The sequence below is a fragment of the Mobula birostris genome, chromosome 11, assembly GCF_030028105.1.
Source record: "Mobula birostris isolate sMobBir1 chromosome 11, sMobBir1.hap1, whole genome shotgun sequence".
Classification (NCBI taxonomy): domain Eukaryota; kingdom Metazoa; phylum Chordata; class Chondrichthyes; order Myliobatiformes; family Myliobatidae; genus Mobula; species Mobula birostris.
Window position 1 is genome coordinate 16,127,641 of NC_092380.1, and position 26,799 is coordinate 16,154,439.

The 26,799-nt window shown below is 41.4% G+C and overlaps 1 protein-coding gene across 3 annotated transcripts in view; it reads right to left on the bottom strand.

The window, feature by feature from the left end:
• tom1 (target of myb1 membrane trafficking protein) overlaps positions 1 to 26,799 on the bottom strand; it is a 123,351-nt gene that overhangs the window by 3,053 nt on the left and 93,499 nt on the right. For 2 of the 3 annotated variants that reach the window (XM_072271749.1, XM_072271748.1), the window contains exons 12-13: positions 9,683 to 9,758; positions 2,823 to 2,882 (exon numbers count right to left, since the gene is read on the bottom strand). In XM_072271749.1, the coding sequence (XP_072127850.1) occupies positions 2,823 to 2,882; positions 9,683 to 9,758 (136 nt within the window). The remainder of the gene's footprint in view (positions 1 to 2,822; positions 2,883 to 9,682; positions 9,759 to 26,799) is intronic. The other variant, XM_072271750.1, reaches the window with a different exon arrangement.

Consider the following 26,799-nt stretch of genomic DNA (forward strand, 5'->3'; position numbering starts at 1 on the left):
CAACTCAGTAAATCTTGTACAGCCACAGTTATAAAGCAGGTTAACAGTAACTCACCAAATCTTACCAGGTAATAGAGGTCCCCCTCCTTGGAACATCTCATATTTAAGCTTAAGGGTGCTTCAACACACAACAGATATCATCTGTTATTATCATTACATTATCAACCCTGAAGCTACATTGTGTATTAGTTTTTTCCCCTAATAGCAAACTTCACTGTGTGTCTAATAAAGAAACGACTTTATTATAACCTCATAATAGTTATCTTCAAGCTGCAATTGCTTGGATAAAACTACAGTATCAGACACAGTCTGACAGAAGGACTTTAAATACTAAATTAATAATTGTGAATGCACAGTCCTTGTCCTTACAATCCAACCAGCTGAATAAAGTGATGCCACACCTTAAAGAACGGGAACAGTGTGACCCAAATACCATAGAGCACGGGGTGGGGCGGGGCGGGGCGGGGGGAATGTAACATGACTGATTTATTTGTTCCAGCACCTGTAAACTATCTATTTGGACCCACTTCTTTTGCTCTTTCCATGTCACCTTATTTTTCCAGTGATCTTTGAGAAGTTATCTAATTCAAGCCATAGTCTTGAAAAAAAGATATAATTTCTCCTTCCTCTTCCCTCTGAGCTCCTTCTCATTAACATGTCACCTCCCCACAAATTACTCAGATCCTATCTCCCCAATATAGCTCCCTTCCCAGAAGCCATTTCCTCTGCCATCCCTAACTAATCCTCAGCTCTCTCCCCTCCTATCAACTATCCTGCCCCCAACACTAACACGCTCAGATTCCTTTCCATCCTCCTGCTCGGCTCCACTCCCCCCCACCCCCAACAGATACACTGCTCTCCCCCGATCACTGACACAAGTAGCTCTCCTCGTCCCCCCTCCCCCGCCCCATCAGCCACACCAAAGCTCTCAGCTCTTCCTGTTTCATTTCAAACCACACTCACCACAGCTGAATGCAGCTCCAGGAATGAGCAGCATTGCTCAGTTTCACTTGCCACCATTAGGACAATCACAAGACATAAGAAAAATGGTACACTGAAGAGGCTAATGGCAAATCTTAGAATGGACAGGGAACATTTGGCGGAGGGGAAATAAGTGGATCAAATTACATGCAGGAACAAACCTACTTTTCGGTTAAGCACCTGGTCTGGGACAACATTAAGTGTTGGCTGAGTCTCTCAGTTACGCTCAATACCCAATAAAAGCAGCAAAGGAAACAGCCAGCTGCCACCAGCTCTCAAATGATAAGTTGTTTTAAAAATAACTCCACCATCAGAAGTGTCCATCTTCTTTCCAAAACTGATTAGTGTCTTATAATGACTCCTGTGTTCCAGGGATACTTGCTACATCAAAGGCTCCCTAGAAACCACAGTTTCCCAGAATCCATAGTGCCCAAAGGCCCCTTTTGTTTCTTCAGTTGCAGGTTACTTGGTTCTTTAGTTAGAATCTAGTTTTGGGGGAATATGAATGAGTTTCACCATCTCCATAGGTACTGCAATACAATAAGATTCATCCAATCCATTATGCATTTTTTAAAACATTAACCTTTGGCGGGTATTAGCCTTGTAAAGGTCAGAAATTCCCATACTACAATGGGGACCAGTTTTAGAGGAATTAATAATCAATATGATTATAGGACAAGCACTGGGCAAAACAGCTGTAGTCTCCCTCAGCATTCCAGATATCTGACTTTATTTCATGTTAATTCTGAAAAAATGCTGACCGTGACTGTGGTTAAAAATATCAATATACCCTTTTTCCGTCGTATGGTTTATATATTCTGTGTTGTCGCCCATTGTTTCTTGTTTTATTTGTGTGGGGGTGTGGGTTGGGGGGAGCGATGTTCTTGTTGTGTTCTGTGCATGGAAGGAGGGGGGAGCTGATTCTCTTTGTACTGACTTCCATGGGTTTCTTTGTTTTGTGGCTATCTGGAGAAGAAGAATCTCAGCGTCGTATACTGCATGAATAAATTGATAAGACATAAACTTTTGAACCTTTTTTAAAAAAATGACACAAATGAACCTGAAGCTCCTACTTAAGGCAATGGTTTATCCTATATTAATTCTGTAAATACTAAACCCCTGAAAAATCAGAGAACGTTTAAATATGACTGTGATTGTTGCTCGTTGTCACTTATGTGAGGGAGGGGAGCTGGGGGGGCACTTTGGGGTACTTATGTTTAACTGTCGTTCATTCTTTGGGGCACTTCTCTATTTTCGTGGATGTTTGTGAGAAAAAGGATTTCAGGATGTATATCGTATATATTTCTCTGACATTAAACTGAACCTTTGAAAGCAGGCAGGGAGCAGCCATACAATAATTACAGTGGAAATATTTGCCCACTGTGGTTGTGAGGGATTCGCACCAATTGTACCACCATCTACTCTGGCTGCAGGGAGTGCCACCAGTTCACGCACAGACTGGGGACTGAACAGTGCACCTTTCTGGGCTGCGTGAATCAATTCAGCGATACCGTGAATCATCATTAAACAGTTTGGAATAAATACACAATTCACCAGTGCCTATTGTTTAAGAAATACTGTGACAATTATCCAAACCAAAGCCGAGAAAAGGATCCAACAAACATTATCCATAAGCATGCCTGGGGAAGTGATGGGATAAGAAAATGGAGAACAAAATCTGGAATCTCCAGGTAGGATGGGAAGTGCCATTTAGCCACTGGACAGAGTTCAAAGATACTTTTCTTCTCTGCCACAACTCCAAAGCACCATTGTTTATTACAGATCCTGTAAATTCAAATTCCATTGAATTAAATAGGCAAAACAAAACCCAAGTATCTCACCACATCTGTGGACAGCCACTGTTCAATGTCATCCATTAAATTGGCCTGAGTGACTGGAATCTGTTACACAAAAGGGAAGGGCACGAGGAAGTTAAACAATACTAAATTATTGTAAATTAATTGAAAAAAACAAAATCTAAATGTAAGGAAGGTACAAAATTCACTTAAATTAGCTTATGTGTCATCCGGTTCAACTGCATCTTTCTTCCATAAGAGAATTTGGAAAATGGCCATTTTTAACCCCATTCTGAACCTGGTGGGCTCCCAAGAATTTCATACCTTGCTTTCCAAAATAAATTACAATTGATTTCACAAAACAGAAACATACACACCAGATTATCATAACATTCTGAAATAAATAGCAAATTAAAAGAAAACCAAATAAAGGAAAGGGATAATTGGTAAGAGAAGGTGATGATGAGCCGTTCTAAGTTTTAAAATAATTTGTCTAATGATATAGGAATAATTTAATTTGCCATGCTTATTTAATTATTCTATTCATACACCATCTTCTCTTTCCACCACTAGATGGCCAGCTTTACAGAGCAACACCTACCATTTCTGGTAAACAGGTCCAAGGCCACAAGCTGCTGGATTGATCTTCTCCCATCTCACCATTACTATAGCCATTCGTCATCACTTGGGACTGAAACTCACCTGAAGATTGGATTTTTGGACAACTGCTCACTTCAGAGTACTCAGGTGCAATTGCACTGAGCAGTTATTTATGGATTATATAGCAGACTCCTTAAAGAAATGTAGTACACGTGGGTTGGGCTAAGTGACCAGTGGTGGATTAAACACAACCAGTCATAGCCTTTCATCAACATAAGCAACTGAAAATTTGCACCTGGGTACAGATTTAAAACTAAGAGCTCTGTTTAGAAGTGGAATGGTTAAAATATTGAGACATTCGCTTCTGCTTGGACTTACCTTTATAATTCAAAACTTAACTTCAGAAGTACCACCAATAACCATAGACTTCTCCTATCGTTTCAAACTGATGGAAGTTTTCTCGTCTGGATCCACAGCCATTTGAATTTAGACCAAGACTACAACTCAGGTCAGATAGGACCTGGAAGGCAGAGTCTCTGAATCTGATGGATTTGTACAAATAGCAAGACAGAAAAGAAAACCGACCCTCAAAGTTGCCTTGCCCATCACTTCTGGAGTTCTAAAAGGGCTGACCACAGCAATAATATTTTCAAGTTACTCTGGAATTTATAGGCCAGGGAAAAATGACTTAGTAGCTCCATGTTCCTTCTTGGTGAAGGAAACTTAATGGGAAGAGAGCAGTTTTCAGAGGCTAGCACACAATCTTCAAATCCTCAGTATATTCATCTCAAGCAGACGTTAATCGACAATACATATTTGGTCATATGTTTTGTTAGTAATGGGTCCAAAATCTAAAAAGATCTCCAGAAGGATTGACATGCATCTGATTTTGACAGTGGTCCATATGCACAAAGCCCTACACAGTGCAGAAGATCACAATAAAAACCTGCCGTGAAAAATTAGGCATTTCACAAATGTTCATCATCTATCTCACTCCACACGAACAGCCAAAGATTCAGAGTTTGCAAGTACACAGTATTTCCTATAGTAGCTGTTCTTTAACTTTGGTTTGTATAAAAAGCTCCTGGAATAAGGAAAGACTACCAATAAAGCAAAGTGGAATAAACCTTCTTCCAATTCTTAGAAAAAACACCCAAGATGTATTGAATGCAGTAACAAGATCCCAGGGCACAGACAGTATTGAGAAATTTGCTTGCCTGGTTGCACACAGATAGTGATACTCAGATTCCATGAATAAATGAACTGTTTTTTATGCTTCAAAGACCAGAAGCATGAAACAAATAAATTAATTTGAGGGAAAGAGAATTAAGTAAAGATTTATCTATATTTGTCAGAAAAAGATGAACAATTTTAAATGAGCTAATTTAAAATAAAAATAAATAAAAGTTAAAAATGAATGTTTATGATCATGGAAAAATGAAGGATGTTGGATTATGGTCCAAATTGTTTTTCTTTTAGTTTTAGCTTTCTTAATACTGGCTTTTATATTTGTATAACTGTTTGTCTTCCAGTAAACTTTCAGTTCATTTGGTTTTACTGCATATTTATTTATTTTACTTTGTCTGTTAGCCTTAAATGTTATGGTGGTGTAATTCAGCACTTTTCCTACCGAGTCTCCTTATCACACTGACTCTGGGTGGCCTGTTGGATAGAGTGAGAGGACGAGGACAGGTTCTTTGTTACCCGCTGTTCTATGCTGACAATGCTGACCTGTAGTCAGCTGTCACCGTAGAACTGGTGCCTTTTGCTTCACTTCTGAAGAACCTCCTGGATACAACATCTCAGATCAAACAAGGGCAAATATGGAGGAGTGGAGGGGCAGAGAAAAACTGATCAAGATTCCTAACCCAAGGTGCTGTACAGACTCACAGTTTCAACTTTGGAGAGGGACATTCCCATTCCTTTGAACTTCTCTCACGATGGACTGGAAGCAGGAAAATGCTCGGTAGTGCAAGTAAATGAGGAAAAAGAAAAAAATTGTTTTGGGAGGCCAGGAGATAATACTATAGTCAAGTTATTTGACTAATGATTCATGCTTTTCCTCATTCCCTTATTTTACATGTTTATGAAATTGACCACAATCCTCCTATTCAAAGTGAAAAACTTAACTAGGAGAAAGGAATCGGTTAGGCTGATGGTGTCATATGAAAGAGTGGGAAGAAAATCCTACACATATAACAAACATTACGGGTGGGTTCAAATGAATGAATACTCTAAGGTAGTGAGCACATTGTGTAATACATCAAAATCCTGACTGCATTCTCTGCTGGTGGTTCAGCATGATAAAGAAAACTGAACATGTGTCTCAAAGTTCAAATTGAAGAACAATTGGTAGTGGGGAGGGCAAGAAAAAAAATAGGTGTCCCACTTGGTGCTGCTTCACAAAGTCCTTTTAAATGTTGCGAAACAGCTGCAGATTAAAGACATAAAGACACCACTCCTATCACCAAGACAAGCTCATTCCCCAATACTGCTGTGACATCACCAAGTTATCCCACAGAGGCCCTGAGAGTCACAGTTGATCTACCCAGAGTGTATGGTGACCTCTCACCATTCCTTGGTTTACCATCCAGTTGTCTATTTCGTGTTCTTTCAATAAATTCTCCATCTATTCCAGAGAAATCACTCAGTTAAAAAAAGTTAACAGAACGGTCGTATAAAACTCCAGTTAACTCATATCTTTTTAGAGCTTCATTTTAAAAATAAGTCACCCCTAAGCCACGTAAACCCGAGAGATCTAAGTTATTGAGCTAGTTCAATAGACAGACTGCAATCCATTGCAGCCTCCGGGTAAGAGAAAGACAAATGGAAGGAAACAAAATCCAATCAGAATACATTATCCAGGTTTCTAAACAATGACCCCCAACTAAAACTATAAATAGGCCACAGATTGGATTGGCATTGGCTGCAACTTTCTCAACTGACAGATAAGACAATCAAGACTTAATAGTCATTTGGCAAAAACACCAAATCTTTCCTGAAATGAGCCTAAACAGAGAATGAGTTTTTCAGGACAGAATACTGGAAAATAATTCAAAAGGTACAAAGAGACATACTTGGATTAAAAAATTAGCTTGTACATCCTCGTGTTTTCTGTGTCATGCATTGAAAATCGTACTCTCTCATCCATCCCTGTCTCTTATTTTGACTGGTAAAAAAGATAAAGTTCCTCCTCCACCTTGTTTGGCATATCCAGCAGCAACCTTGCATTTTTTTTTGTAGTATTTCTCTGTTTTACAAGGCTGAGTTGCTAGCTCAACCCAGCACAGGTGGAAAGTGCACAAGGAGCGGGCCCGATCCGAACCTGTGACCTCTTGTTCCGAAGACCAGGTGCAGACATCACTACACCATTAGCAGAGACTGATACTGGCTGACGTACAGTATAGTATGTAACAGTCAGGTAACAGAGATTCATTAAATTCAATCTTCATGTCCAAATGTCTCTATAAATTTCCCCCTCTTATTTACAAACTCCTTCAGCCTTTCAAAAAATCTGTATTCCTCCAATACTTCCATAGACTGTGCTTTCTGTGCCTAGACTCTAAGCTCTGGAATTCTGTCCCTAAGCCCTTCTGCCTCTCTCTTTCCTAGTATTCTCCATAAACATACCTACTGATGTTCTAAACACTCAGTCCAGTATCAAACAGTGAGGAAGTTTCTGTGAAGAGCCATGGAAAATGCTAAATTAAAAAAGGCTCCACAAATACAGGTTATTGTTTCTTTCTCTTGCTTAAAATTGTTGTTTTCTTAAAAGCACACGATTGAAGCCGAGTGTGTAGACAATATACTTGAAAGATGAAACACCCCAAAACAGTGAAACATATAGACCAACAACAATGTCAAAGTTTATATTAATTCACCTTCCCACATCCACAGTGTTCTCCTTTGAGTATTTCTACAGAACAAAAATCAAGCTCCTTTCTAAGATAAGGTGATGATACACTGTTCAATAATGCTTGCCTTTTGCCAAGATCTAAAGCTGAGGCTTTATAAGACATTGGTCAGACTGCACTTGGAGTATTATGAGCAGTTTTGGGCCTTTTATCTAAGAAAGGATGTGCTGGCATTGGAGAGGTCCAGAGGAGGTAAATGAGAATGATCCAAGGAATAAAAGGGTTAATGTATGAAGAGCATTTTATGGCTCTGGGCCTGTACTCACTGGAGGTTAGAAGGATGTGGAGGGATCTTATTGAAACCTATCGAACATTGAAAGGCGTAGAGGGGGGCATAGAAAGGACTAGAAGACACAGCCTCAGAATACAAAGAATTGCTTTAGAACAGATTAGGAGGAATTTCTTTAGCCAGAGGGCGGTGAATCTGTGGAATTTATTGTCACAGTCGGCTGTGGAGCCCAAGTCAAAGGATACGGGAGGAAGGCAGGAGAATGGGGCTGAGAGGGTTAATAAGTCAGCCCTGATGGAACGGTGGAGCAGATTTGATGGGCTGAATGGCCTAATTCTGCTCCTACATCTTACTTGCCAAGGCTTCACCCAATACTGAGCAAATGTACACATTACCTATGAGTTCTTTAGAAATTATTACTTAGCACACAGTGTAACAACAGTTCTGATCAAAACGTTGCTTAGCCCCAACTATGGAAACTTGGAGCCCGACAGAGTTCTCTGTCCTGAGCTCCGGGTGTGATCAGGTGATATATTTAAACCTGGGGATGGGATGACGAGAGAAGAGAGACTTTTGATTCCTTAAGAACTTTTAACAGCTGCTAGGAATGATAAACCTAATTTTCAAACTATCATCTGAAACCTTAAGGTATGTAAATTCTAAAACTACCTTGTTCCAAATAACGTTTAGTGTGAAATGTATTGTAAAAAGTAACAGGACGAGAGACCAAGCTTTCATTTGCTTAACACCCTTCATATTCTTAGGTACAGGCAAAGTGGTTATAAGCGAGATCACTTTGTGCATGATATCATGAAGTGGAAAGTCAAAGTGACATCACCACCATCAGGAAGAATGAGATAATTGGTACGTCCCTGTCAATCCTGCCTGAAGCTAGTAGGGCAGCAAGGTTTGATAAGCTTTCCATTAAAATAACCATATTTTATTCTGAACCTGTCATAATTTTGCACAAATTCCATTTGATGGAGTTTTTAAAGAGGCTCTGAAATTTACTCCCTGGAACAGATAGATGGTTTCCTCTAAGGCAGGGGTTCCCAACCTGGGGTCCAAGGATCCCTTGCTTAATGGTATCGGTCCATGGCATAAAAATGGTTAGGAAAATTGATAAGAGTCTGACAGATTGTGTTATCAAGACAGTTTGTAGCAACTCGCATCATAGCTCAAACTCACTGGGTGATGCAGCGGTGTCAATCATTGCTTCCGCTTACTCAACAGCTCATTAGCATGAACGAAATCCATCATCCTGTAGCTAGAAGAAACAACTTAGCTAGATAGTTCTGATTTAGTACATTTAGAAAACCACGGGAGTACACTTAAATGTACTTCTAGTACACTGCTGTTTCTGAAAAGCAGTGAGTTATTTTTAATTAAACAAAATCCCATTGGTTTTGATGAATGGAAATTTACTTTGGACAAAAAAGGCTTAAATAAATCCGCAAATTAGGGAAAATCTTTTGGAAAGTCACATTACATTTTATTCCATATACCTTGTGCAGGTATTATACTCAGGGTATAGAAAGACCAATGCCCTTTAATGGAAAAGTCTACAAACAGCAATGGATACAACCCAGTCCATCACGGGTTAAAGCCCTTCCCATCGTTCAACACATCTATATAGAGCACTGTTGCCAGAAAGCAGCATCCATCACTAGAGACCCCCACCACCCATGTCATGCTCTCTTCTCGCTGCTGCCATCAGGAAAAAGGTACAGGAGCCTCAGGACTCACACTACCAGGCTCAGGAACAGTTCTTACCCCTCAACCATCAGACTCTTGAACCAAAAGGAATAACTTCACTCGACTGCACCTGCTCCATCATTGAAATGTTCCCACAACTAAAGGACTCACTTTCAAGGACTCTTCATCTCATGTTTTGAATCAATCTTTCTTGCTTTCAATCAATCTTTCTATCAGTCTTTCTTTCTTTATTATTTCTTGTTTTTTTGCACTTGCAGAGTTTGCTGTCTTTTGCACACTTGGTTGAACACCAAGTTGGTGTGGTCTTTCATTGATCCTCTAATGGTTATTACTCTATTACAGATTTATTGAGTGTGCTCACAAGAAAATGAAGCTTGGGGTTGTATATGGTGACATGTATATACATTGATAATAGATTTACTTCGAACTTTGAAGCAAATACTCACTGCTCCAGTGTTCTGTTGGCGAGTATCCAATGCTCCTGCCAACCCTTCAATTGCCTGTGGTTCTTCATACTTTACACTGAAACAGAGATGACATTCTCCAGTTACCAGTGCCCTTAGTCAGATAAAAGGCAGATAAATCCCCAGTCTGCATCCCAGAGTGCTTAAGGAAGTAACCCAAGAAATAGTGGATGCATTAGTGATAATTTTTCAAAACTCTTTAGATTCTGGACTAGTTCCTGAGGATTGGAGGGTGGCTAATGTAACCCCACTTTTTAAAAAAGGAGGGAGAGAGAAACTGGGGAATTACAGACCGGTTAGCCTAACATCGGTGGTGGGGAAACTGCTAGAGTCAGTTATCAAAGATGTGACAACAGCACATTTGGAAAGCGGTGAAATCATCGGACAAAGTCAGCATGGATTTGTGAAAGGAAAATCATGTCTGACGAATCTCATAGAATTTTTTGAGGATGTAACTAGTAGAGTGGATAGGGGAGAACCAGTGGATGTGGTATATTTGGATTTTCAAAAGGCTTTTGACAAGGTCCCACACAGGAGATTAGTGCACAAACTTAAAGCACACGGTATTGGGGGTAAGGTATTGATGTGGATAGAGAATTGGTTGGCAGAAAGGAAGCAACGAGTGGGAATAAACAGGACCTTTTCAGAATGGCAGGCGGTGACTAGTGGGGTACCGCAAGGCTCAGTGCTGGGACGCCAGTTGTTTACAATATATATTAATGACTTGGATGAGGGAATTAAATGCAGCATCTCCCAAGTCTGAATGACACGAAGCTGGGCGGCAGTGTTAGCTGTGAGGAGGATGCTAAGAGGATGCAGGGTGACTTGGATAAGTTAGGTGAGTGGGCAAATTCATGGCAGATGCAATTTAATGTGGATAAATGTGAGGTTATCCACCTTGGTGGCAAAAACAGGAAAACAGATTATTATCTGAATAGTGGCCGATTAGGAAAAGGGGAGGTGCAACGAGACCTGGGTGTCATTATACACCAGTCATTGAAAGTGGGCATGTAGGTACAGCAGGCGGTGAAAAAGGCAAATGGTATGCTGGCATTTATAGCAAGAGGATTCGAGTACAGGAGCAGGGAGGTACTACTGCAGTTGTACAAGGCCTTGGTGAGACCACACCTGGAGTACTGTGTGCAGTTTTGGTCCCCTAATCTGAGGAAAGACATTCTTGCCATAGAGAGAGTACAAAGAAGGTTCACCAGATTGATTCCTGGGATGGCAGGACTTTCATATGAAGAAAGACTGGATCAATTAGGCTTATACTCATTGGAATTTAGAAGATTGAGGGGGGAATCTTATTGAAACGTATAAAATCCTAAAGGGATTGGACAGGCTAGAAGCAGGAAGATTGTTCCCGATGTTGGGGAAGTCCAGAACAAGGGGTCACAGTTTGAGGATAAAGGGGGAGCCTTTTAGGACCGAGATTAGGAAAAACTTCTTCACACAGTGGTGAATCTGTGGAATTCTCTGCCACAGGAAACAGTTGAGGCCAGTTCATTGGCTATATTTAAGAGGGAGTTAGATATGGCCCTTGTGGCTAAAGGGATCAGGAGGTATGGAGGGAAGGCTGGAACAGGGTTCTGAGTTGGATGATCAGCCATGATCATACTGAATGGCAGTGCAGGCTCGAAGGGCTGAATGGCCTACTCCTGCACCTATTTTCTATGTTTAGTCATTATTTAGACTCCTTACCCAAAGATTACAAGCAGGCACTAGTTAAATACAAAACTGATTACTTTGAATCAAGAAGGGCAGCAGCTCCCAAGCAACAAGGTGTCTTAAAACCCCAAGTATAATTATAGCCTCATCTGTTCTACCTCTTTAGTTCTGCAGTCCTTTAAGACCAGTGTTCCTTCAATTCTGACTTCTTGCATATTCATCATTCCTTCACCTCAAATTTCATCCCTATAGTGGTTACTTGAAAACCAAAACTGCTGAGAGTCAGAGTACAGGAGCTGCCGCTGTAGGACGCACTTCTAAAACAACTAAGTTCCAAGTTGAAAAAAGTACATTCGATCCTTTATCACGAAACCAGCAAAGACGAACGATCTTACAGCGATAAAAAACTAATGAAACTAAATTAGCAATATAGCGAAATAAGAATAACTAGTGTAATTAGACATAATTAATGAAATGTGTGTTCCAGTTAGCAAAGTTAGTGAAATAAGAATAACTAGCATGCAAATTGGCACAGCTAAGCGGTCAACCAAAAAAATTCACTCCTTGGTTGCCTCTAACTCTCAACTAGACTAAACTGAACTAAGGGTCTCAGCCTGAAACGTTGACTGCACCTCTTCCTAGAGATGCTGCCTGGCCTGCTGTGTTCACCAGCAACTTTTACATGTGTTGCTTGAATTTCCAGCATCTGCAGAATTCCTGTTGTATGTAGAGAGTATACTCATTTGCTTTTACCATACCCTAACCCAAGTGACAAATTACCCATAATAAACACACCACACAAAATACATTACAGACAGATAGAAAATAGATACATGGCTCCTAGAATCCCCATATCCCATACTGAGCTCCCTCATCATTTAGACCAGTCCTGTAGCTCTACAAAGATTTAACGCATTTCCAATACAGATGTAAAAGATGGGATGGGTGAAACATCAGTCAGTAACCCATATGATCCTGAGTATGTGGAGTTGGATGTTCTTACGATCATACGGGTTTCTAAAAGATGCTCTGGTTTCCACCCACATCCTAAAGACTTGCTGATAAATTAACTGGCTACTATAACCTATACTCTCTCACTTGCCCATTGGTACCCCCTTGACTTATTTACCACTTACCTATACTTATTATATAGATAGATGACAAATGAATCAAGAGGGAGAAGGTGGGGAAGTGAGAGAGAACAAGTTACAGGACTAAAACATCTGGTAAGGTGGGGACACAGCAGCTTCTACAAAGTCAACTGAAGGTGTTATTGTCCTCTTTATACGTATTTTTTATGGTCACAAGACATTCAGAACTTAAAGTACCACAGGTCTACAGATCAGCAAGTTGCTCATTGGTGGAGAAAGTGAAGGAGCTGGACTTTGTCCGTATCTTGCTACTGCCTGCGTCAGACAGGTGTCAGGGACAGGAGTTGGTGCGCGAAGGCAGTGTGCAGTCCAACAGTGAGTGATCGTCTCGGTCGCTTTTCTTGTGATAGTAATATGCTGTTGGGTATCATTGATGTGGAATGCTGCAAGTCTGATTCACTGAATTATTGGTGGATGGTGGGGTAGGTGTGTGACCCAGTTGTAGCAAGGCCTAGGCTTTAAACTGCGCTGTCACCTATTTACAGCCACCCAGGAGAGGGAAGCCAGTGTGGTGCAGTGTCCCAGGTGGAGTCGGTGCTGCCCCCTAGTGTTCGCTTGGAGAAGACCAGCGGCATTGTATTCAAATGCAAAACTCTTGCAAACATTCATGGACTCTGGGTCTTGGACCACACATTTTTTTGTGTGACTGTTGGTGCTGTGTTTTGTACCTTGGCCATGGAGTAAGGCTGTTTCATTTGGCTGTATTTATTTGTATTCATGTATGGTTGAATGGCAATTAAACTTGAACTTACGAAAGGGAGTATGACTGATAGGATCTGACAGGGACCTAATGAGTTCCTTCTGTACAAATATAAAGAGAGAAGGTAGGTAGAGAAGCATGTTCAGAAGAAGATACAAGGAGTTTGCAAGAGATGCAGACAGATAAAGTATGCGGTTTGTAAGCACCGACATGCTCATGTTGATTCAATGTTTTGGGACACCCTGGTACCTGACATGCCACTGAGAGCTTCAAAACCTTTACTGACAGGTAACAATCTGCAAGAAGGCTTTCTTCGACATGATCCGTTTCTGACCCAATTCCACAAGTCCATCTTTTCAAATGCCTCCATTAAAATCCCTTTCAATTCATCAGGGCTTCAGCAGGGCAAATTCACCAGAGGCAATGTCATAGAGGTATACTCTCAATGTCCACCCACGACCCTGTGATGCCCACTTGTATTTGGCCAAACACAAAATCTCCAGCCAATTATTGCAGTGTGTACTTTCCAGCCAATTTTCGCAATATGCTCTTTCTCAGTGGATCAGTCACGTTAAATATCAACACAAAGCAGTGCCAGGTCAGAAAGACGCAAACACGAGGAAATCTGCAGATGCTGGAAATTCAAGCAACACACACAAAAAATGCTGGTGCCGAAGGGTCTCGGCCCGAAACGTCGACTGTACCTCTTTCTATAGATGCTGCCTGGCCTGCTGCGTTCACCAGTACTTTTTGTGTGTGTTCCAGGTCAGAAAGAGATAGGGTACTCAAGTATCATCATTAAGAATGGCTCAGAGGGGGTAAAAGAGCTCAAAACCTGGTGCCAGCAAATAACCTCTTCCTCAATGTCAACAAAAGAGATGATTATTGATGTCAGGAGAACTTGCACCACTCACATCCCTCTTTACATCAACGCACAGCAGTGCAAACTGCCAGCAGTTTCAAACTCCCAGGAGTGTGCATTATCACTCAACCTCTCATGGTCTCAGAATACATCCTCCACAGTCAGGAAAACTCATCAATGCCTCTGCTTTCTGAGGAGGCTGAAGAGAGCTGGATTTTTCACATCTACACTCATGTTATTCTACAGATGCGCAGTTGAGAGTATCCTAACATGCTGCATCACTGCATGGTATGGAAAATGCGCTGCAGCAGGCAGGAAGGTTTTGCAACAGGTAGTCAAACTGCTCAATGCATTAGTGGCACCAGCCTACCCACCAACATTTATCTAGAAAGGTGGCAAATATGAATAATATGACCATCTTCCGGTCAAGGTGGCGCCAGACACCGTACAACACTGCCCCGGTTGACATTTTCCAGATAGCTCATAAAATTGTCTTTTTAAATTCTTTTACCTCTGTTTTTCACCTTAAATGTGTTTCTGGGACTGTCAGAGCCTGTGATTTACAGTTTGGAGATTGTTTGAGTGATCCAGCACCTCCGAGAAGATTCCAGGAAGCGAGCGTGGACTCGGATGGCCTTGATGCGAAGAAACTTCGAGATGGGTTGCAAACCGAAGTTCGACTCCATTTCGCTGTTTGAAGTGTCCATTCATCGCCGATTAAAACATCGCGGAAGACTGAGACATCAAGGTGAGTGCGGAAGGCGAGCCAGAGTTCAGCGCTGACGGCCTTCCTTTTGCTTACTGCCAGAGAAGGTATCTGTGAACAGCCTATCGCTGTGGGGCTCACTGTGGTAGGCGGGTATGCCACGCGGCCTTGTGTGGTGTCCCTCTCTTTCGATGACCGGTGATATTTTAGGATAGTTTCATGGTTCTGCATTTATGGATTCGACTATTGCATTTATGGACTGTGGACTTTTTCAGACTTGTGGCTTTTATATTATGTTTTTTGTTTAAATTGCCTGTTCCTTTTCCGTTTTGTTTTTCAAGGGGAGTGTGTTTGGGGGTTGATGTTCTGTTAGTTTTTCTTGTGTGGGCAGGGGTGTTTTTAGGGATCAATGTTCCTGTTCGGTTTTGTTTGAGGGGGGTGGAGGGGATTTTGGGGGCTGATGATTGGGATGTCATTCTTAATTATGTGTGTGTGTGGGGAGGGAAGAGCTAGGTTTGATGTTTCTCTCTGAACGACTTCCATGTTCTTTGTTTTGTGGCTATCTGGAGAAGACGAATTTCAGAGTTGTATATGGATACATACTTTGAACCTTTAGAAAAAGGCCAGCAATATTATGATAGATCCCACCCATCCTACTCATGCACCGCTTGTTCCATTCTCATCAGGGAGGAGGCTACATAGCATGCACGCCAGGACCACCAGACTCAAAAACAGTTTATTTCCCAAGCAGTAAGACTGATCTATACCTCCACCCACTGACCCACTCAAACACACCCCCACCACCATTACTTTATCATTTCCTGTCAGAGTCACCTTATGTACAGACACTCCTGTACCTAGCATCTCCTTATGTACATACCATCAATGTATAAGCACTATATTATGTATTTATGTTTATTGTTTATTATTGTCTTATTGTTTCATTGTGCTTCATCGAATACAAAGTAACAATTATTTCTTTCTTTGTTATACTTGCATACTGGAAATTACATTAAACAATGTTGAAATGAATCTTCTGTGGCCCTGGTGGTACCAGGTGCTGATAAAGATAGAGATACGAGACTGAGCTTGCACAAGGTGGGAAGAGATTGAATATGAAAACAGTCAACCTCACTAATCATGATGAAGGGTCCTGAAATGTTGACTGCCCATTTCCCTCCATAGATGCTACCTGACGTGCTTGAGTTCCTCCAGCACTTTGTGCGTTGTCCCACATTTCCAGCAACCGCAGTCTGTTGTGTCTCAGCCTCACCAATCTACCTGTCACAGCCACACCAATCCCAGACAGCACCGATGAAAGCAACCATTGTGGGGACACGTAACCACTTCACATGGAGGACACATTCCATGAGGTTGCATGCTAAATGAGATAAACTTGGTTCAGATCTACTATCTAAATGGCAATCCTCAAGATGTTTTGGGCTGTTAGCAACAACTACACTTAATGATAATCTGGAAGGTGAGAATTAATACTGTCGTCAAGCCAGAAGAGAAGGTGTATTAAATGACGTAAACAGAAGAGCATACAGCCACCAGCATTAAATAAAAATGTGATGCTAACCTACTGAAACCAAAATACAGGATTATATCTACACTAAACAGTGAGACACAAACCTTAAGAAGCAAACAAAAATGGGACAGATCAAAACATCCTCAATCTCCTCAGGAAGTGGAGACACTGCTGTGCTTTCTTGACTAAAGAGGTGGTGTTGAGGGACCAGGTGAGATCATCCACTGTGTGTACTCCCAGAAACTTGGTGCTCCTAATTCTCTCAGTGTCTGTGCAGTGAGGAGTGGTCAGCTTGCACCTTCCTAAAGTCCACAATCATCTCTTTAGTCTTGCTCGTGTTGAGACTGAAGTTGTTGTGGTCGCACCATTCTACCAGTCGCTCTACTAAACTCAATATATGAATTTAAAAATTATGAAGAAATTAATGCCTGGGGAGAGCAGAGTTGGTGAAGATTCAAGCACAGGCTGACAGGTGGTACACAGTGCCAACAGACTCCTACAGGAAGACAACCAAATCATCCCTGGATGATACTTAATGGCAGAACAATTGTGAAAGTCTCCCAACAGAAACACCTTGAGCTAATTACATAACTGGACCAAGCACACACAGAAACATGCAGCCATCTGAGCGTTCTACAATGTGAGAATGACATTAATTTCTAAGCTCATCCACCAGCTACATGTTTAAATATTTGCCATTTACCAGGTGTGTACTGCTTCAGAAATACTCAAGCATTTCAATTAAACATTCCAGTTGGTTGGCACTCTGTCCACTACCTCATCTACCAGGGGTGCAATGGCTGCAGAGCATACCACCTACAAGATATACTTAGCCAAGTCTTTGTTCAAAGCAAGTCTGAAACCCAGAGGCATTTTCTACTTCCTGTAGAAACCAGAGGAGCAAACATGTGGAAATATTATTACTTGCAGGTTCCTTTCCAAGAGAGCCAACACTTCAAATTGGAAGTACTTGGCAATTTTTATTCCCCTTCCAACGTCTCTGGGCCAAAATCCACATAATGGGAACAAAAAGAACCAGCAGCTATTTAAGGAACCACCTGTACCTGTAATTTGATACAAAATAATTCAGCTAATAGGCAAATGCATGCATGCATGAACCAAATCTACATTAATCGCATCATAGGTAACTACATTTTTCTTAGCATTGACTATCAATAGACACCTGGACTGCAGATCTGGTAAATTCAGATTTTAGATTAAACTGGAGCACACAAGCTAGAGCAAGAGTAGGCCACTTTCCTCTTTCCATCTTTTAATAAGATCACAGCTGACTGGGTTGTAACTTCAACCCTATACTCCCTTCTACCCTCAGTAATACTTCATGCTCTTGCTTTATCAAGAATCTATCAAACTCTGCCATAAAAACATTTAAAATCTCTTCTTCCACCACATTTCAGGGAAGAGGCTCATTGATTCATGACCTTCAGGGAAGTGAAAATTTACTTCTAAAAACGGCAACACTGAGTTCCAGATTCTCTCACGAGAAGAAACATCCTCTTCAAGTACACCTGGCCATGATCCCTCAGGATCATGCGTTTCAATCAAATCCCCACTTCTTCTTCTAGACATACAAACCTACCATACAACCTGCACGTTTCAGATTAAAACTCAGTAAACCATCTCAGATGCCATAATTAACATTCTTCCTTAATAAGGGTCGATATACTGCACACACCAGTACTCCGTAAAAGTGAAGCATAATCTCTCTATTCAATTCTCCTTACAGTCAACTGACAAATTTCTATTAGTTTTTTCTGAATACCGCATTTGCAAATCATGCACTAGTATACCCAGATCTATCTGCATCCCAGTGCCCTGCAAGGTCTCACTATTTCAGACTAACCTGATTGGGTAGTACATGGCAATAGTCCTGGGCATAGATCAAAGCAACCGTTGCAGTTGACAAGCATAAACCAGGTCTTATAAAAGAAGCTCGTGAAGAAATGTCCCAATCAAATCCCATCAGCTCATTCCAGTCCGGTTGAAAGGGGTTGGCTTGCCTAGTCTGCGATCGAACTTTTCAAAAAAGTGGGGGTCGGTGAATGGGCCACTGTGAACAATAGCCTCAAGGATGAAGTAAAGTGCAGCAATCAGAGCACTGATGAGGAAAAATGGTAAGAATGGCTTCAGGTGTTTCAAGTCCATCTCAGAGGCAAACGACTAAATACTACTACGCAAACCAAAGAACAACTTCCTCAGGAGAGGCTTGAAGTAAAAATAGAATGCATCTGAAAATAGTTCCAACGCATGTACTCAGATTAAATTCAGAGAACTTGCAACTTGTTTTTAAAATGACACCTCCAGATAATTATGTGACCATTCAAGCTGCATCAAACACTGTTACTGCTTCGGGTACAATCAACTTTTTATTCATAATAGTCTGGAATTTTGATTTGTTTATCACTATTCAGGTATGAGTGCTGATGCTAAGGCCAGTGGTTACTGCGTCCCTAATTACCTTGCAATTCGTAGTACTTGAATGACTTCATAAAACAGCACCTCCCTTATGCCTAACCTGGACCAACAACTCACTGTATCCCAAACCACTCACTGAGGTATTCTGGATAGAAAAGAAGAACAAGAGAAAAACAAAGTAAAGTTTGAATGAGATTTCCCTTCCTCCACCACTGATGCTGCCCTTCTCCATATCTCCTCCATTTCCCAGATATCTGCGCTCATCCCATCTTCCCATCGCCTTAACAGTTCTCTTGTCCTAACCTACCACCCCATAAGCCTCCGTATCCAACACATCATCCTCTGAAACTTCCATCTCCAAAGGGTTTCTACCACCAAGCACATCTTTACCTACCCAACACCCCGCCTTCCCCCGACTCTCCGCTTTCCGCACGGATAGCTCCCTCTGTGATTCCCTCATCCATTCATCCTGCCCCACTAATCTCTCTCCTGGCACTTATCCGTGCAAGTGGCCAAAAAGTTACATCACTTTCATTTCTGCCCATTCACTTTCTCCTCACCTCCATTCAGGGCCCCAAACAGTCCTTCCAGGTTGGGCAACACTTCACCTGCGAATCTGTTGGGGTCATCTATTGTATCCGGTGCTCCTGACACTGCCTCCTCTACCTTGCTGAGACCCGTTGTAAATTGGGGGCATCGCTCTGTCGAGTACCTCAACTCCAACTGCCAAAATTTTGCGGAGGCTAGCCATTTTAATTTCTATTCCCATTCCTGTTTCGACATGTCAGTCCATGGCCTCCTCTTGTGCCACAATGAGGCCACTCTCAGGCTGGAGGAGCAACACCTCATATTCTGTTCTGGGTAGCCTCCAACCTGAAGTGATGAACATCGATTTCTCCTTCCAGTAATGCTTTTCCCCTCCTCCTCCCTTCTTCTGTTCCCCACTAGCCTCTTACCTCTTCGCAACTGCCTATCACTTCACCTGCTGCCCTTCCTTCTTCCTTTTCTCCTATGGTCCATTCTCCTCTCCTATCAGATTCCCTCCTCTCCAGCCCTTTACCTTTCCCACCCACCTAGCTTTACCCATCACCTTCTAGCTAGCCTCCTTCCCCTCCCACCGCCTTTTTACTCTGGCATCTTCCCACTTTCTTTCCAGTCCTGAATAAGGGTCTCAGCCCAAAATGCCAACTGTTGATTCATTTCCATAGATGTTGATTGACCTGCTGGTTTCTCCAGCATTTTGCATGAATTGCTTTGGATTTCTTGTGTTTACAAAGATAAATCTCTTGAGGCTCAGGAATGTTGCAGAGAAAGGCCATAACTGGATAGATGGTCAACTTACAAGATCACAAGACAAAGGAGCAGAAGTAGGCCATTCAGCCCATCAAGTCTGCTCCGCCACTCCACCATGAGCTAAACTATTCTCCCATCTAGTTCCAATTTCTGGCTTTTTCCCCATATCCCTTGATACCCTGACTAATTAGATACCTACCAATCTCCTCCTTAAACACCCTCAATGATCGGGCCTCCACAGCTGTATGTGGCAACGAATTCCATAAATCCATGACCCTCTGGCTAAAAAAATTTCTCCTCATCTCTGTCTTAAATGGATACCCTCTAATTCTAAGACTGTGGCCTCTTGTCCTGGACTCACCCACCAAGGGAAACAGCCTTTCCACATCTACTCTGTCCAACCCTTTCAACATTTGAAATGTTTCTATGAGATCCCCTCGCATTCTTCTATACGCTAATGAATACAGTCCAAATGCCGACAAACGCTCCTCATATGTTAGCCCCTGCATTCCAGGAATCATCCTCGTAAGTCTTCTCTGAACTCTCTCCAACATCAGTACATCCTTTCTAAGATAGGGGGCCCAAAACTGCACACAGTATTCCAAATGAGGTCTCACCAGTGCCCCATAGAGCCTCATCAACACCTCCTTACTCTTTTACACTATTCCTCTTGAAATGAATGCCAACATAGCATTCGCTTTCCTTACCGCTAATCCAACTTGGTGGTTAACCTTTAGGGTATCCTGCACGAGGACCCCCAAGTCCCTTCCGATTTTTGAATTTTCTCCCCATCTAAACAATAATCTGCCCGATTATTTTTTTCTTCCAAAATGTACAACTGTACATTTGTCAACATTGTATCTCATCTGCCATTTCTTTGCCCACTCTCCTAAACTGACCAAGTCTCTCTGCAACCTTTCCATTTCTTCAACACTTCCTGCTCCTCCACCTATCTTGGTGTCATCCGCAAATTTAGCCACAAAACCATTTAATCCATAATCTAAATCATTGATATACAATCTGAATAATTACATATCTCACCCATTTTAAGTGACTCGGGTATAACTACCCCTCATTATTCAGCCTCAATGATCTTGTCAAGGGATGGTGGGAGGTAGAGAAGAGAAAGACTTTCAATTTTCGCAAAACTGAACAAAATCATGTTTCTCAATACTACCCCTAAACAGTTGTCTCTAACTTTAAGCTTATCATCTTTTTTAATCTCCAGAGGAAACAGTTTTCCCCTAACTAACTTAATACATTGCTTAAACATTTCAATTAGATTATCCCCTTAAGCTTCCATATTTAAAGAAATACAAGTTTGTTATTCGCACCTTGTCTTCATAATTTGATCCTTTTGCCCTTGTACCATTCTGGTGAACCTGCACTTTGTTTAAAAGATTATAAGGCTCAGATGAATAACTGCGAGTAACTTTTCACACTGATGGAGGAGAATGTGGGCACTATACTATCAGTCAGGCCACTTGAGAGGAAAATGTAGAAATTGAAGTTTGCAGACAATGGCACATTTGGGGGTTGGAGAATGGAGTTGGTTTGTTGAGGGCTGGGTAAGGGCTTAAAATATTTGGAACCAGATGGGTGGATAGATTTCAGGTGATAATCATTATCCAGATAAATGGCTTACTCCCATTTTCATGCAACATCAGGAAAAAATGATCCAAAAAGGAGCATCATTATTAACTGTCCAATATAGAGAGACAATAAAAAGAAAACCCTGGAAACACTTGACATGTCAAGGAGCACCCATGAAAAGTGAAAGTCAATGTTTCAGGTCCAAGACCCCTCACCAGACCTGGGAAAGAGAGAAAGCAAGTTTGTTTTCAGTAGCAGATGGGAAAAGGATGGGTAGAACAAAGAGAACTTCTCTGATAGGACAAAATCAAATGAATAAATGTATCATAATGAATATATACATATCAATCAGTCTGCCAGGGATGTACAGAGCTGTTATTGTGTAATACTGGCAGTTTTCTTTTAGCTGTTTTCATAAGTTTGATTTTTGATTCACCTAATAAACCCCTTGCACGAAAATGTTAAGCAACTCCAGCTATTTTTCCTTCAGTCATAACCCACGTATCTAACAGACATAAGTGGCCATTTGTGAAATACTACAGATGAATCACCTATGATTTTGTATTGAGACTGGAACTTCTATTGAGAGGGATGAAGTGTTGCCTTTGGCCATTCATCAAGATTTTCTTCAATCACACTGCTGGACCCAAAAATGCAGAATTCTGCTTTTCCTTTTAACCTCTTACCTTTCCTTCTTGACCTATTAAGCTTTTTTAAAAAAAAGGGCACTATAAAATTATCTATGGGCCACGGAAAAAAGAGTCTCAAAATTTATTCCATCATTCACGACCCTTTGTTATGTGGGTGTATGCGTCCAAATAATAATATAGGGATATAACCAATCATTGTCTGCAGTGGACTCTCGGGCATTGCAACAATGCCACAGTATTGAATTACAATGGAAAATAAGTTTAGCTGTAGTAGAGATTGTACAATACCACTGATCATACCCCTTTCACAAACTATATATTTTTTTTAAAGCAGGACATTGTGTCCTAATAACCCTTTTAAGCAATGGAAGCATTGACGTCAAGTCAGACTTAAGTTAGACTCTGAAGGAATGGTAACCCATTTCCAAGTCAGGATATCTGCTGGAATCCTCAACTTCCCTTGTTCTTCTAAGTGACACTGATTACGATGCTGATTCGGGGTCTCAGAGATGTGTCAAAGCAGCTTTGATGAGTAACTTAGAGTGTATTTTGCATCTTGCTCTGTGAAGGAAGTGAATAAAAAGCATAATGGATCAGGTGCCAACCAAGCCACCTACCTTGTTCTGCAAGTTTCAAGTTTGTGTTGAAGATGCTTTAACAGCCCACTAGATTTCTACAGGATGTTCAAAGTCATTAAAATTTATGGCATTCCTTATTTTTCAGGACTTGTCTTACACCAAATGTTTACAAATGTAATCATGTGCCTTATGATCACTTTGGATCCAGTCTCAACCAATACCAGAAGTCCTGCAAAATGCTTCCTGATTTAGAAACCCAGAAGATCATTGATTATAATAACTTCTTCAGGGCCAGATTCTTGGCCACCAATATGAATTCTTGAATTGTGGGATAGTGAAACTAATATACTAGGCTTAGCCACAGCTGTCATGTCATAGATTGATTTCAAGCTGCCTTATCTGGCTAATTGTGTATAGTCCTTCCATAAATGACTAAGTTTCATCAAACCTTCGTCAGGATCAGCAAATCTGTGGATGGCACCAAGAATTGGGGGTGTGGTGGACAGCAAAGAAAGCTATCAAAGCTGGCAGCAGAATATGGATAATGGGCTGAAAATGGCAGATAGAATTCAATTCATACAAGTGTGAGGACTATAGGTCACGGGAAAAGGATGAAAAGTGAAATGTTTAAGGGTTACATGAAGGCGTACTTGTTCACTCAGGATGGTGAAAGTGTAGACCAAATTGTCAGTAGAAGTGGGTTTGATTTCAACATTTAAGAGAAATTTGGATAGGTACATGGATTGGAGAGTTATGGAGATCTGGGTGCTTTTCGATAGAACAATGAATAGTAATAGTTCAGCATGGACTTGATGGGCCAAAGTGCCTGTTTCTCTGCTGTGCTGCTCTATGACTTTATAAATGTAAACAAGTCACATGTCAGAAAAGAGCACCAGAACCTAGTGATTTGTACACAATGGGAAATACAACATATTTTGTTTCTCTAGCATTCAAGGCCAATATCTAGTAATTTATTGCATAACCGAGTTGATAACAGATTAGAAAATGTCCTGCTTCTCCTCTCTGTCTGTCCTTGATTGAGATTCTTAAAGAAATATACTGTAGCACAAAAACAGGCCCTTTGGCCTAAATGGTCCGTACCAACTACAGCATCCTCCCTGCTAGTACCACCTCTTGTATATGATCTATAACACTCAAAGTACCTACCCAAACACCTCTTAAATGTTGCAATGGTACCTGCCTTGACCACTTTCTCCAGCAGCTCATTCCAGGCACTCACTACCAGTTCAGTGAAGTTACCTCTCAGACCTCTTTCAAATATCTCCAGTCTTATCCTGTATCTATGCCTTCGAGATTTAGATTCCCCAATCCCGGGGAAAAAACTAAGACCATCCACCTTATCCATACTGTCCTGATTTTATAAACTTTCATAACCAAAATTAAACATTTCCTTCATCCTAATAGCAAATTTAAATTGAAATGCAAAGCAAAAACTACTTTTTTGTTAAAGAATGATCTAACATTGAAGATAAAATTGTGGCAGTCGGGTGACATTAACATTTCCCTTCTGTTTTCTCTCTACTGCCCGTTAGGGCAGCAAGGAATGTCCTACATCTCTGGCAGTGTTCAGGGCTTCTTTTATCGTGTCAGTAGCTTCCACTCGGTTTTCACTACTGCCAGTCATACACATCCCTGGTGGAGACTCAAGAATAACATCACACTCAGATGTAGAAAGATTCTTCATTGCTGTTTCTGTAACAATTTTGTTTGACCAGTCAGGGTTGTTAGCCCTGAGCTGAACTTGGAGGACCAGTGGACCATTCTTAGTCTGACATCTACCCTTTGACCCCTGTTTGGCATGGGTGACCCTACCAACAGCCAAAGCACAAAGCCCCGATTCCAGCCTACATAGCCCTCTGGGTCATTGAGGCATGCAAGCCTCCAAACCACAAGGTTGTAGTCTTCTTGGAGGCGCAAACACGAGAAAATCTGCAGATGCTGGAAATTCAAGCAACACACAGAAAATGCTGATGAATGCAACAGGCCAGGCAGCATCTATAGGAAGAGGTATAGTTGACGTTTCGGGCCGAGACCCTTCAGGACGACGGGTCTCGGCCCAAAACGTCGACTGTACTTCTTCCTATAGATGCTGCCTGGCCTGCTACATTCCATCAATCCTCTTGGAGGTCTGTTTTACTGTGCAGGAATTCAATCCTGGCATTAAATAGCTCACATTTACTCCACAGTTTATGATTGTTGTGTGTCTAGCTTATTAGGGTCGGTTGTGTCTTTCTGTGGTGCTTTAGAGCTTTTCCACATGTACCGAGAGGGGAAGGAATTACTTATCCCTCACTGGAACTGTGACACACACTCCTTCACTAAACTGTAATGCTATAAAGTGACTCAGCCGCCACCTGACACCGCCAGTGGAAACCTAACCCACAGCGCAACGACCATACTGAAACATTATGCTATCCATTATTGCCAACCCACAGCCCACAGCCCTGTTTGGATTACAACAATACTCTTGTGCCAACGTGACGAGTACAACCAGGTTGTGCCGACAGCAAGGACTGAGCTGGGTTGAATTGCAGACCCGTAATTCACCTGACATGTCCAACAGTGGAGGATTTCATGAGTTTGCTTATTCAGTGGAATACTATCCTGGGCTCACCAAGCTGATAAGAACTGCATCAAGACTCAGGGAGAAACACTGCATTGTACCGCTAGCACTAACTTTCTGCTGACCTCCGGAAGGACAAAATAAGACAGAAATTGAAATTCTGAAAGCAAAGGAGTCTTTGTGAGCATCAGTTAAAACAAGCTCTGTAACTTACTCTGCCACTCTGCAGGATATGAATGCAAGTAAAAATAGGACAACACTATTGGGAGGTCACTTTCTGTTGGGACATACGAAGTAAATGATAGGGACCTCAGGAGTGTTAATGTACAGAGGAGCCTTGGGATGCAATTCCGTCGCTCCATGGAAGTGGCAACACAGGCGGATAAGGAGGAGGAGACGACGTTTTGGTATATTTGTCTTCACAGCACGAGGCACTGTGTACAGGAACTGGGATATCATGTTGCAGTTGTATAAAACATTAGTTTGACCACATTACAGGAACAAAATGACAACAATAGAGAGAGTACATAAGAGAGTACTGGAGAATTATAGCTGTAAAGAGAGAATGGATAGGCAGGGCTTATTTTCACACAAGTATAGGAGGCTGAGAGATGACCTTAGATGTTTATAAAATTATAAGGGGCATAGATAGAATAATCAGTTACTATCTTTTTCCAAGAACAGGGAAACCTAGAACTAGAGTCCATAGGTTTAAGGTGAGAGGGGAGAAATCAAGAGTGGCAAGTTTTTCCATACCGTGGGTGTTGATTACAGTATCTGGAATGAGGTGCCAGAGGAGATCATGGAGGCAGATACAATTACAACATTTCAAAAGGCATTTGGATAGGAAAAGCATAGAGGGATATGTGCTTAATGTGGGACAGACATTAAACAAGATCTATAAATGAGAGAGGCATCATGTTCATAAGGACTAGATGGGCTAAAGGCCTGTTTCTGTGCTCTACGTTTCTATGATTCTGCACATGATTGTGGTGAGCCTGCCAATGAGAGGCACACCAAATTGTGAAGGTATAAGACTTTAAAATTCCAAACATAACAGGAATTTAATATGCACCCTGGGACAATCCTACTCAAGAGTCATAAGCTTGAGAAACATTGTTTCCATAGTTAACTAGCTATTAAACTGTTAATATAGCTTCCATAGTTAATTAGTTAAGACCATAAGATATAGGAGCAGAAGTAGGCCATTCAAACCATCAAGTCTGCTCCGCCATTCAATCATGGGCTGATCCAATTCTTCCAGTCATCCACACTCCCTTGCCTTCTCCCCATACCTTTTGATGCCCTGGTTGAGCAAGAACCTATCTATCTTTGCTTTAAATGCAC